Here is a 13,903-nt window from a genome sequence, read left to right as displayed (position 1 = left end):
TTTGTAGCTGTAACATACTTGTGCATGATTGGTTCCACACTGACAGCACAGAGCTTCCAGTCCCTCCCTTTTCAAGAGACATCAAATAATCTTTATTTTCCTGTAGTTTGCGTATTTGTGATCATCTGCTGTTTTGCCTCAGATTTGAAGCCGAACGCTGTGAACTCCACGTCAGACTCGGACCTGGTGAGACACAGGGCCATTGGACGCATCCCTCAGGTCACGCTAACGTTTGGGTCGGATCGAGTCAGACCGCCTTCGCCTGCCGAGATTGAAATTATCGCACCCAGCAAAGTCAAAGACCGAACGCAGAACGTCACTGAGAAAGTCACTCAGGTCACACAGGTGAGACGCCAAACGTGAGAAAGTGACGGCTGACATAATAATACGTACCAACAAGCAGATCGTTCTTTCATCTCTGATTCCTGTTTTGCCTGTTCTTGCTTAAAACCCTGTTCAGACTGGGGGTGGCAATCCATCTTGAGCTGAGATCTCTAAGATACCAATGAAACGAAAAACAAGCAAAGTTTCGCTTGACAAAAAGTTACAGTAATAGAAAATGTAACTGTCTACAGGCATCAAGAACAAAACATGTCTTAATGAGCCGTTAGAGCTCAAAATGACTCATTTATCTGTCTGCCAGTGTGGTATTTCCTTTTCTTCTCATTGCACTTTTCCTTGTTTGGGGAATTTTCTGGAGATGTGTTGATATCTTGACAGCCTGGAAGAACGTTGATGGCTGTTTGGCCATGAAGAAAATGATACATGACCCTTAATATAAGAATTACAGAAACACGTTGCTGAGTAGAGAAAGTAACAGGATGCCTCCTCAGAGAGAAAATACTAATCAATGACTTCATAATTGGAAAATGGAATATTATTGCAGTGTAGAATTATAGAATTACAGTTGGGCCCATAAGTATTTTGGACAGTAACCATTTTTGTACCTCCACAACACAGTTGCAATGAAGCAATGAAGATGTTCCCATAGAGCAGAAGTACAGCTTTAATTAAAGGGGTTTAACAAAAATATCAGCTTAACCATCAAGGAATTTTATCCATTTTTATACATAGTCCCTGCATTAGCTGAACATTTACTCTACAATCATAAAGTGCTTTGCAAAAGTCACCCCCTTGGGTTCCTTTTTTTTCTCCAATGTATTTATTAAAGTTTTGCAGATTTATATACAACGTAAACAAACAGTAGTAACAACTGAACAGTAAAGAACCCCCAAACATTCCTGTCAAGTATGCAACCCCCCCCCCCCCCAAAAAAAAACAAAGAGACAGAAATCAGATAACACATACACACACAAAAGGACTGACACTGTTACACTGCTACACATTTTTCTTTGAAGACAGAGAAATACACACACACACACACACACACGTACGTACGTACGTACATGCATTTTTTTTTGGTGGCATCTTGAACAGCTGCTATGAAATAGTTCTATGTTTTCCTAAATAGTCTAGAAAAGGTTGCCAAATCTTGATAAATTTGTCCGCTTTATCCTGAAGAGAATACTGAATCTTTTCCAGTTGGTTGAATTTTTTTTTTTTTTTTTTTTTTTTAACATCGGATCGTCTCTCCACATGGAGTTTCTGAACTCCATGTGGACGATGACTAGTGTAAATGTAAATGGTGTTTGTTTCTGGCTTGCAGAAGATCTCAGGATGAAAGCATGAAACAATGATCTCACCTGAGGTGTGACATCTCTGACACCAGCACCAGAAAACGCTCAGCCACCTGTCCTCACACCACCATGTGTCTGCTCACATTCTGGTGCACACAGTGAGAGTGACCTAATGTGCTCTGTCACCTCTTATTACATGAAAAGGTGCAGTAATGGAGCTGAAGCATTAAATGATATAATAAATGTTAAGAAATTTAGCTAAAAGTTATCTAAATGTCCCTGTTTGATTGTACAGGGTTGGAAAAATATCCTTAACATTTTAAAAAAGTGCAAATGTTCAAATTCTTTTAAGCAACATTTGTGTCCTCTTTTGGTGTGCCCCAAGGTTCTGTTCTAGGATCGAATTTGTTCTCTTTGCATATGCTTCCAATTGGAGCCATGTCAAGTACATTTTGAAGGCATCTCATATTATTGATAATATCCAGTTGTACACCTCAGAATGTAGCTAAGTTATCAATTCTTCAGGACTGTGTTAGTGTTATAAAGAACTAGAAGGATACTAATCACCCATCGCCTAACACAAGGAAAACTGAGGCACGTTTTCATCATTAGTTCATCCTGCAGTTACAAATGTGTTACATGTGTCCAGGCTCTTGATTTGGATAACAGATGCCATTTACAGAACATTTCCCACCTCAGTCATGCTGTATCTCAATCTAAAATAGAAATGATCATTTATGCATTCATTTTATCATGGTTGCATTGTTGTTCTTCTGCCTCAGCAAGTCTTCTCTGCATTATTCAAGGCCCAGGCTGCGAGATCCTCTAAGACAGAGGTCACCAACCCTGTTCCTGGAGGGCACCTACCCCGCATGTTGTCAAACTCTCCCTGTTCCACTCCCAGGCAATTAACGCTATCAGGTGTGCTCAGCCAATCAAGAGCTGGAAAACACCACTTTTAAAAAATCAGGTGTGACTTGAGTAGGTAGATGTGGAAAACATGCAGGACGGGTGTTCTACAGGAAAAGGGTTGGTGACCTTTGGAGATCTTTGCACTGGTAATTGTGACTCAGTCTTCTGATTTTTGATTGATAGATATTCCTTCATGTGCCAAACAAGGAAGCTCTGCCTATCTCATAACTTTTTTTATACGTGTTCCTCTGGTGAGGACATCAGCAAGTTGGTAAACGGTCTTTGTGATATCAGTATGTGGATGCTTAGAAATGTAGTACAGCTGAATAAATCCCCAAATGAGAGTGGTAGATTAAAAAAAGTGGAGACAAGAAGGTTTTTTCTTCTTCTTCTTTTTGACACCTTGAATTATTTTCCCTGAGTTGCAGTGTGCAGGTCAGGTCAGGACTCCTGGGGTCATTCTTGATGCAGATCTTAATCTTGAAGATTAACATCTACAACAGGACAGGACATCATTTAAATAATATTCCTCAAAGCTGATTGGGGAAAAAATGCTCCATGCATTCACTTCTGACAGATTATCGTTATCGTTATCTTTGGCTGCTTTCAGTGATGCCAGTATTTGGTTAGACTCTTTCTCTCCGATTGTTCTGTCTGAGTTATTTTCATTAGTTACTTCATCCAAACCATCAACATGTCTATTAGACCCCATTCCTACCAGGCTGCTCAAGGAAGCCCTACCATTATTTAATGCTTCGATCTTAAATATGATCAGTCTATCTTTGTTAGTTGGCTATGTACCACAGGCTTTTAAGGTGGCAGTAATTAAACCATTACTTAAAAGCCATCACTTGACCCAGCTATCTTAGCTAATTATAGGCCAATCTCCAACCTTCCTTTTCTCTCAAAAATTCTTGAAAGGGTAGTTGTAAAACAGCTAACTGATCATCTGCAGAGGAATGGTCTATTTGAAGAGTTTCAGTCAGGTTTTAGAATTCATCATAGTACAGAAACAGCATTAGTGAAGGTTACAAATGATCTTCTTATGGCCTCAGACAGTGGACTCATCTCTGTGCTTGTTCTGTTAGACCTCAGTGCTGCTTTTGATACTGTTGACCATAAAATTTTATTACAGAGATTAGAGCATGCCATAGGTATTAAAGGCACTGCGCTGCGGTGGTTTGAATCATATTTGTCTAATAGATTACAATTTGTTCATGTAAATGGGGAATCTTCTTCACAGACTAAAATTAATTATGGAATTCCACAAGGTTCTGTGCTAGGACCAATTTTATTCACTTTATACATGCTTCCCTTAGGCAGTATTATTAGACGGTATTGCTTAAATTTTCATTGTTACGCAGATGATACCCAGCTTTATCTATCCATGAAGCCAGAGGACACACACCAATTAGCTAAACTGCAGGATTGTCTTACAGACATAAAGACATGGATGACCTCTAATTTCCTGCTTTTAAACTCAGATAAAACTGAAGTTATTGTACTTGGCCCCACAAATCTTAGAAACATGGTGTCTAACCAGATCCTTACTCTGGATGGCATTACCCTGACCTCTAGTAATACTGTGAGAAATCTTGGAGTCATTTTTGATCAGGATATGTCATTCAAAGCGCATATTAAACAAATATGTAGGACTGCTTTTTTGCATTTACGCAATATCTCTAAAATCAGAAAGGTCTTGTCTCAGAGTGATGCTGAAAAACTAATTCATGCATTTATTTCCTCTAGGCTGGACTATTGTAATTCATTATTATCAGGTTGTCCTAAAAGTTCCCTAAAAAGCCTTCAGTTAATTCAAAATGCTGCAGCTAGAGTACTGACGGGGACTAGAAGGAGAGAGCATATCTCACCCATATTGGCCTCTCTTCATTGGCTTCCTGTTAATTCTAGAATAGAATTTAAAATTCTTCTTCTTACTTATAAGGTTTTGAATAATCAGGTCCCATCTTATCTTAGGGACCTCGTAGTACCATATCACCCCAATAGAGCGCTTCGCTCTCAGACTGCAGGCTTACTTGTAGTTCCTAGGGTTTGTAAGAGTAGAATGGGAGGCAGAGCCTTCAGCTTTCAGGCTCCTCTCCTGTGGAACCAGCTCCCAATTCAGATCAGGGAGACAGACACCCTCTCTACTTTTAAGATTAGGCTTAAAACTTTCCTTTTTGCTAAAGCTTATAGTTAGGGCTGGATCAGGTGACCCTGAACCATCCCTTAGTTATGCTGCTATAGACGTAGACTGCTGGGGGGTTCCCATGATGCACTGTTTCTTTCTCTTTTTGCTCTGTATGCACCACTCTGCATTTAATCATTAGTGATCGATCTCTGCTCCCCTCCACAGCATGTCTTTTTCCTGGTTCTCTCCCTCAGCCCCAACCAGTCCCAGCAGAAGACTGCCCCTCCCTGAGCCTGGTTCTGCTGGAGGTTTCTTCCTGTTAAAAGGGAGTTTTTCCTTCCCACTGTAGCCAAGTGCTTGCTCACAGGGGGTCGTTTTGACCGTTGGGGTTTTACATAATTATTGTATGGCCTTGCCTTACAATATAAAGCGCCTTGGGGCAACTGTTTGTTGTGATTTGGCGCTATATAAAAAAAAAAAAAATTGATTGATTGATGATTTTGGCCTGATCAGGGCGCTGAGCCCATTTTTCCCCCCTTTCTGTTGTTTTCTTTCTGCCCCAGCTCTGATTTATTAGTTGTTTATTTTTATCATGGTTTATTTTCTTGTGTGTTTCGTTGTCACTTTTCTTTGTTACTTGTTATGTTAGCCATTGTCTAGTTTTTTGCAGACGGTCTATATATCTGATTATGTTCACTTCACTGCACCTGTTCACGTGTCTCTGTCTATTACATCACTCCACTTGGCACATTCCCTTCCTCACAGTCTTGCCCCATCTATACTCTTTGTCCAGAAGCCACACCCCTTTCTAGATTGCTCCACACGTGCACCTCGTTAACACCACCTGTCCCTCCTTTCACACCAATTAGTCCACCATCATTTAAACCCTCACAGTCTCAGTCCCTCGCCAGTTTGTTGTTGCTTCCAGCACACATTCCACCTTTTTTGTACCCAGTCCTGATTTGTCTCGCTGTGTACCTGAATCTTGCTCCATGTCTCTTGACCGCGTCTTTTGCCTCAGCCCATATGTCAGTGTTTGCTCGTACCTCAAACCCCTGCCCGGATATGACTGCGTTTTTGCCTTACCCTGTTTGTATCTCTGCTCTGCTGCCTGACCACCTGTGTACCAAATCTCACCCTGGAATCAATTTGACAACTTCTTATATTCCAGTGTCTGGTCTGGGAGTCTGTATTATGTATGGGTCCACCCTCTCCGGGCGCTGGGCTCCCACCCATTTTGACAATTACAGTGGGATAAAAAGTATTTAGTCAGTCCCTGATTGTGCAAGTTCTACTTACAGTAGTGTTCAGAATAATAGTAGTGCTATGTGACTAAAGATTAATCCAGGTTTTGAGTATATTTCTTGTTACATGGGAAACAAGGTACCAGTAGATTCAGTAGATTCTCACAAATCCAACAAGACCAAGCATTCATGATATGCACACTCTTAAGGCTATGAAATTGGGCGATTAGTAAAAAGTAGAAAAGGGTGTTCACAATAATAGTAGTGTGACATTCAGTCAGTGAGTTTGTCAGTTTTGTGGAACAAACAGGTGTGAATCAGGTGTCCCCTATTTAAGGATGAAGCCAGCACCTGTTGAACATGCTTTTCTCTTTGAAAGCCTGAGGAAAATGGGACGTTCAAGACATTGATCAGAAGAACAGCGTAGTTTGATTAAAAAGTTGATTGGAGAGGGGAAAACTTATACACAGGTGCAAAAAATTATAGGCTGTTCATCTACAATGATCTCCAATGCTTTAAAATGGACAAAAACACCAGAGACACGTGGAAGAAAATGAAAAACAACCATCAAAATGGATAGACGAATAACCAGAATGGCAAAGGCTCACCCATTGATCAGCTCCAGGATGATCAAAGACAGTCTGGAGTTACCTGTAAGTGCTGTGACAGTTAGAAGACGCCTGTGTGAAGCTAATTTATTTGCAAGAATCCCCCGCAAAGTCCCCCTGTTGCATCAACAGCAGATGCTACTATTATTGTGAACACCCCCTTTTCTACTTTTTTTGCTAATAGCCCAATTTCATAGCCTTAAGAGTGTGAATATCATGAATGCTTGGTCTTGATGGATTTGTGAGAATCTACTGGTACCTTGTTTCCCATGTAACAATAAGAAATATACTCAAAACCTGGATTAATCTTTTTAGTCACATAGCACTACTATTATTCTGAACACTACTGTAGATGAGAGAGGTCTGTAATTTTCATCATAGGTACACTAGGTTCTGCTGGAGGTTTCTTCCTGTTAAAAGGGAGTTTTTCCTTCCCACTGTAGCCAAGTGCTTGCTCATAGGGGGTCGTTTTGACCGTTGGGGTTTTTCATAATTATTGTATGGCCTTGCCTTACAATATGGAGCACCTTGGGGCAACTGTTTGTTGTGATTTGGCGCTATATAAGAAAAAAGTTGATTGATGATTGATGAGAGACAAAATGAGAAAAAAAATCCAGGAAATCACATTGTAGGATTTTTAAAGAATTTATTTGTAAATTATGGTGGAAAATAAGTATTTGGTCAATAACAAAAGTTCAACTCAATACTTTGTAACACAATCTTTGTTGGCAATGACAGAGATCAAAAGTTTCCTGTAAGTCTTCACCAGGTTTGCACACACTGTAGCTGGTATTTTGGTCCATTCCTCCATGCAGATCTCCTCGAGAGCAGTGATGTTTTGGGGCTGTTGCTGGGCAACACGGACTTTCAACTCCCCCAACAAATTTTCTATGGGGTTGAGGTCTGGAGACTGGCTTGGCTACTCCAGGACCTTGAAATGCTTTTTACGGAGCCACTCCTTCGTTGCCTGAGTGGTGTGTTTGGGATCATTGTCATGCTGGAAGATGCAACCACGTTGCATCTTCTTGCTCTCAATGATGGAAGGAGGTTTTGGCTTAAAATCTCATGATACATGGCCACATTCATTCTTCCCTTAACACAGATCAGCTGTCCTGTCCCCTTTGCAGAAAAACAGCCTGAAAGCATGATGTTTCCACCTCCATGCTTCACAGTAGATATGGTGTTCTTGGGATGCAACTCAGCATTCTTCTTCCTCCAAACACTACGAGTTGAGTTTTTACCAAAAAGTTCTATTTTGGTTTCATCTGACCACATGATATTCTCCCAGTCCTCTTCTGGATCATCCATGTGTTCTGTGGCAAACTTCAGATGGGCCTGGACATGTACTGTCTTAAGCTGGACAGACACTGTACAATATTTTCAATCGTTGTACTTGGCTCCAGCTCAAATTGTGCGACAAAACCGCAGGGTTTAAAAGTTCAGAGCGCATGATTCATGTTCTCACACTATACGGCCCGATGCTCTGATGCCCTTCTGACTGCTCACATTGTACGTTCAAAAACCACACGTTGGACTGGTGTTTCCAAAAGCAAAACGTAACAGAAGCTTTTTATTTTGTTTTTCTTAAAAAATGTATTTCATGCCTATCAGCGCGCACAGTGAGTGAAATCAGGTGGGGAGACTGAACGTATATGCGCGCGTGCACACACAGCAGACAGCAACATGATTCACGAGAGGACGGTAAAAAAAACAAACATTCATAACAGGTGCTGCTACTTACACTGTTGTATAAATAAACTATATTTCATACGGAGTCTTACAGCTGAGCTCATCTGTTGTAAATCCTGTTGTCTGCTGTGTGTGTGTGTGTGTGTGTGTGTGTGTGTGTGTGTGTGTGTGCGCGCGTATATACGTTCAGTCTCCTCCCACCTGATTTCATTCACTGTGCGCACTGATAGGCATTAACTTTAATATGCTATTAGGTTATTGCGAGGGAAGGCAATTTATAAAAAAACACAAGACTTTACATTAGATCACTGTTTGATCACGACGACCGACCAAAATATCAAACAGGTTTGATGTTTATCCGACCATATGATTCCCCATCGGGAGGTGGTCGTGAGATGTTAAATGCAGCTCGTTACTCCATGTAGACTGCACGACACAGGACACACGATTAAGCTGAAACTCGGCGTGATCCAAAAAATTCTCGCATGAGTGAAAAATCAGCTGAAAAAGGGCCAAAAATCGCACAGTGTAAGCCCAGCCTTAAGCAGGGGGACACACCTGGCACTGCAGGATTTGAGTCCCTCTCTGCGTAGTGTGTAGCCTTTGTTACTTTGGTCCCAGCTCTCTGCAGGTCCTTCATCAGGTCCCTCCATGTAGTTCTGGGATTTTTGTTCACCGTTCTCATGATCATTTTGACCCCACGGCATGACATCTTGTGTGGAGCCCCAGATCGAGGGAGATTATCAATGGTCTTGTATGGCTTTCATTTTTTTACAATTGCTCCCACAGTTGATTTATTCATACCAACGTGCTTGACTATTGTAGATTCACTCTTCCCAGCCTGGTGCACATCTACAGTTTTCTTCCTGGTGTCCTTCGACAGCTCTTTGGTCTTGGCCATGGTTGAGTTTGGAGTCTGACTGTTTGAGGCTGTGGACAGGTGTCTTTTATACAGATAACGAGTTCAAACAGGTGCCATTAATACAGGTAACAGGTGAAGGACAGAAGAGCTTCTTAAAGAAGTTACAGGTTTGTGAGAGCCAGAAATCTTGCTTGTTTGTTATTGACCAAATACTTATTTTCCACCACAATTTACAATTAAATTCTTTTTAAAAAATCCTACAATGTGATTTCCTGGATTTTTTTTCTTTCTCAGTTTGTCTCTCACAGTTGAAGTGTACCTATGATGAAAATTACAGACCTCTCTCATCTTTCTAAGTAGGCGAACTTGCACAATCAGGGACTGACTAAATACTTTTTTACCCCACTATATATTATTGCAGTGTTTTTGCTTGACTACAGAATTAGTCATTAAATTGCAGCTCATTCAACACACAGCTGCCAGAGTCCTGACAGGCTTTGCAATTATGAACTAACTGTATTATTCTGCTACTCAAATCACTTCACTGGCTCCCATCACAACACACAATTAAATTCAAAATTCTACAGTCTGCTTCTAAATGACTCAGTGGTTTGTCTTCCTGGAGCATCTGTACAGGCCTCTCCAGAACAAATTATCTACTGACCTGAGATCAGATACTACTTCATCTCCATTTAAACACAGTTTTAAATCTTTTTAAATCCCTACACTGATGCTGAGCCGGTGTGTATATGTGGGGAGGTGTCTGTGTGTGTGGATATGGTCCGTGTATCTGGAACATGAATTATATGTGAAGACATGAAGATGGAGTGTTTAGTGCAGGGAGAGCACTCTCTTGGTTTCTCTTGTTTACACTTATAGTTTATTTGTGGTATTCCTTGTGGACTTGTTAATTGTATGTGGCTTTTATATTTTGTTTTTTGGATGTAGGATATTTAAAAAAATGGATTTTAAGTATATTTTATTCATGTATTTTGAAACAGATGCAAGACAAGACTTAATTAGTATTTTTAGGTCTTCCACTGATTTCCATGTTATATGTAAGTGGGTGAAACAGCGCCCCCATCTGCTCGAAATAAACAGAGCATTGTTGGCAGAAGCCACTGGTTTCCACAAGTCAACCCAACAACCAGCCCATGCCAGCACTGAACAGTGCAGGACCCAGTACACATCCCTGTGGGACACCAGTTTTCACAGCAGCTTAGTGGTTAGCACTGATGCCTCCCAGCCCTGTCCATCTGCATTCACTCAGCTCTTCGTGTTTCTTAGACAGTGTTGGGACTGTTTACACAGAGACTGCTACCTGCTGCTTTGGACTTGAACTAAGTCTTTTTCAAGACTTTTTTACTTTTTAATTTTTTTTTTTTTTTACTTTTTACTGTGCTCCAACGCCTAAGGAAGACCTCTAACGGTCGAAACATCGCGACGGAGCACTTTTATCAGCTAACTTTCATTAGCGTTGGCAGGCTAACTAGCTTGCTAACGCTTTCGTTTTTATTTATTTTTTTTTTTATTTTATTTTAGCACCGTTGTCGTGTCTAACCGTTTTTCCCCACTCGACGACACACCCGCCGAGGATCAAACTCTGGTTATTGGCGACTCTGTTTTGAGAAATGTGAAGTTAGCGACACCAGCAACCATTGTCAATTGTCTTCCGGGGGCCAGAGCAGGCGACATCGAAGGACATTTGAAATTGCTGGCTAAGGCTAAGCGTAAATTTGGTAAGATTGTAATTCACGTCGGCAGTAATGACACTCGGTTACGCCAATCGGAGGTCACTAAAATTAACATTAAATCAGTGTGTAACTTTGCAAAAACAATGTCGGACTCTGTAGTTTTCTCTGGGCCCCTCCCCAATCGGACCGGGAGTGACATGTTTAGCCGCATGTTCTCCTTGAATTGCTGGCTGTCTGAGTGGTGTCCAAAAAATGAGGTGGGCTTCATTGATAATTGGCAAAGCTTCTGGGGAAAACCTGGTCTTGTTAGGAGAGACGGCATCCATCCCACTTTAGAGGGAGCAGCTCTCATTTCTAGAAATCTGGCCAATTTTTTTGGATCCTCCAAACTGTGACTGTCTAGCGTTGGGACCAGGAGGCAGAGCTGTGGTCTTATACACCTCTCTGCAGCTTCTCTCCCCCTGCCATCCCCTTATTACCCCATCCCCGTAGAGACGGTGCCTGCTCCCAGACCACCAATAACCAGCAAAAATCTATTTAAGCATAAAAATTCAAAATGAAAAAATAATATAACACCTTCAATTGCACCACAGACTAAAACAGTTAAATGTGGTCTATTAAACATTAGGTCTCTTTCTTCTAAGTCCCTGTTAGTAAATGATATAATAATTGATCAACGTATTGATTTATTCTGCCTAACAGAAACCTGGTTACAGCAGGATGAATATGTTAGTTTAAATGAGTCAACACCCCCGAGTCACACTAACTGTCAGAATGCTCGTAGCACGGGCCGGGGCGGAGGATTAGCAGCAATCTTCCATTCCAGCTTATTAATTAATCAAAAACCTAGACAGAGCTTTAATTCATTTGAAAGCTTGTCTCTTAGTCTTGTCCATCCAAATTGGAAGTCCCAAAAACCAGTTTTATTTGTTATTATCTATCGTCCACCTGGTCGTTACTGTGAGTTTCTCTGTGAATTTTCAGACCTTTTGTCTGACTTAGTGCTTAGCTCAGATAAGATAATTATAGTGGGCAATTTTAACATCCACACAGATGCTGAGAATGACAGCCTCAACCCTGCATTTAATCTATTATTAGACTCTATCGGCTTTGCTCAAAAAGTAAATGAGTCCACCCACCACTTTAATCATATCTTAGATCTTGTTCTGACTTATGGTATGGAAATAGAAGACTTAACAGTATTCCCTGAAAACTCCCTTCTGTCTGATCATTTCTTAATAACATTTACATTTACCCTGATGGACTACCCTGCAGTGGGGAATAAGTTTCATTACACTAGAAGTCTTTCAGAAAGCGCTGTAACTAGGTTTAAGGATATGATTCCTTCTTTATGTTCTCTAATGTCATATACCAATACAGAGCAGAGTAGCTACCTAAACTCTGTAAGGGAGCTAGAGTATCTCGTCAATAGTTTTACATCCTCATTGAAGACAACTTTGGATGCTGTAGCTCCTCTGAAAAAGAGAGCTTTAAATCAGAAGTGTCTGACTCCGTGGTATAACTCACAAACTCGTAGCTTAAAGCAGATAACCCGTAAGTTGGAGAGGAAATGGCGTCTCACTAATTTAGAAGATCTTCACTTAGCCTGGAAAAAGAGTTTGTTGCTCTATAAGAAAGCCCTCCGTGAAGCTAGGACATCTTTCTACTCATCACTAATTGAAGAAAATAAGAACAACCCCAGGTTTCTTTTCAGCACTGTAGCCAGGCTGACAAAGAGTCAGAGCTCTATTGAGCTGAGTATTCCATTAACTTTAACTAGTGATGACTTCATGACTTTCTTTGCTAACAGAATTTTGACTATTAGAGAAAAAATTACTCATAACCATCCCAAAGATGTATCGTTATCTTTGGCTGCTTTCAGTGATGCCGGTATTTGGTTAGACTCTTTCTCTCTGATTGTTCTGTCTGAGTTATTTTCATTAGTTACTTCCTCCAAACCATCAACATATCTATTAGACCCCATTCCTACCAGGCTGCTCAAGGAAGTCCTACCATTATTTATTGCTTCAATCTTAAATATGATCAATCTATCTTTGTTAGTCGGTTATGTACCACAGGCCTTTAAGGTGGCAGTAATTAAACCATTACTTAAAAAGCCATCACTTGACCCAGCTATCTTAGCTAATTATAGGCCAATCTCCAACCTTCCTTTTCTCTCAAAGATTCTTGAGAGGGTAGTTGTAAAACAGCTAACTGATCACCTGCAGAGGAATGGTCTATTTGAAGAGTTTCAGTCAGGTTTTAGAATTCATCATAGTACAGAAACAGCATTAGTGAAGGTTACAAATGATCTTCTTATGGCTTCGGACAGTGGACTTATCTCTGTGCTTGTTCTGTTGGACCTCAGTGCTGCTTTTGATACTGTTGACCATAAAATTTTATTACAGAGATTAGAGCATGTCATAGGTATTAAAGGCACTGCGCTGCGGTGGTTTGAATCATATTTGTCTAATAGATTACAGTTTGTTCATGTAAATGGGGAATCTTCTTCACAGACTAAAGTTAATTATGGAGTTCCACAAGGTTCTGTGCTAGGACCAATTTTATTCACTTTATACATGCTTCCCTTGGGCAGTATTATTAGACGGTATTGCTTAAATTTTCATTGTTACGCAGATGATACCCAGCTTTATCTATCCATGAAGCCAGAGGATACACACCAATTAGCTAAACTGCAGGATTGTCTTACAGACATAAAGACATGGATGACCTCTAATTTCCTGCTTTTAAACTCAGATAAAACTGAAGTTATTGTACTTGGCCCCACAAATCTTGGAAGCATGGTGTCTAACCAGATCGTTACTCTGGATGGCATTTCCCTGATCTCTGGTAATACTGTGAGAAATCTTGGAGTTATTTTTGATCAGGATATGTCATTCAAAGTGCATATTAAACAAATATGTAGGACTGCCTTCTTTCATTTACGCAATATCTCTAAAATCAGAAAGGTCTTGTCTCAGAGTGATGCTGAAAAACTAATTCATGCATTTATTTCCTCTAGGCTGGACTATTGTAATTCATTATTATCAGGTTGTCCTAAAAGTTCCCTAAAAAGCCTTCAGTTGGTTCAGAATGCTGCAGCTAGAGTACTGACGGGGACTAGCA

General features: G+C 40.5%; 1 protein-coding gene across 3 annotated transcripts in view; it reads left to right on the top strand.

Annotated features, from left to right (window-relative positions):
- The window catches only part of kcnh6a (potassium voltage-gated channel, subfamily H (eag-related), member 6a), a 102,929-nt gene that overhangs the window by 26,634 nt on the left and 62,392 nt on the right, over positions 1-13,903 (top strand). For all 3 annotated transcript variants that reach the window (XM_034190569.1, XM_034190568.1, XM_034190567.1), the window contains exon 6: positions 143-345. In XM_034190569.1, the coding sequence (XP_034046460.1) occupies positions 143-345 (203 nt within the window). The remainder of the gene's footprint in view (positions 1-142; positions 346-13,903) is intronic.

Source organism: Thalassophryne amazonica, chromosome 16 (assembly GCF_902500255.1).
Source record: "Thalassophryne amazonica chromosome 16, fThaAma1.1, whole genome shotgun sequence".
NCBI lineage: Eukaryota > Metazoa > Chordata > Actinopteri > Batrachoidiformes > Batrachoididae > Thalassophryne > Thalassophryne amazonica.
This window is presented reverse-complemented; position numbering and strand designations above follow the sequence as displayed.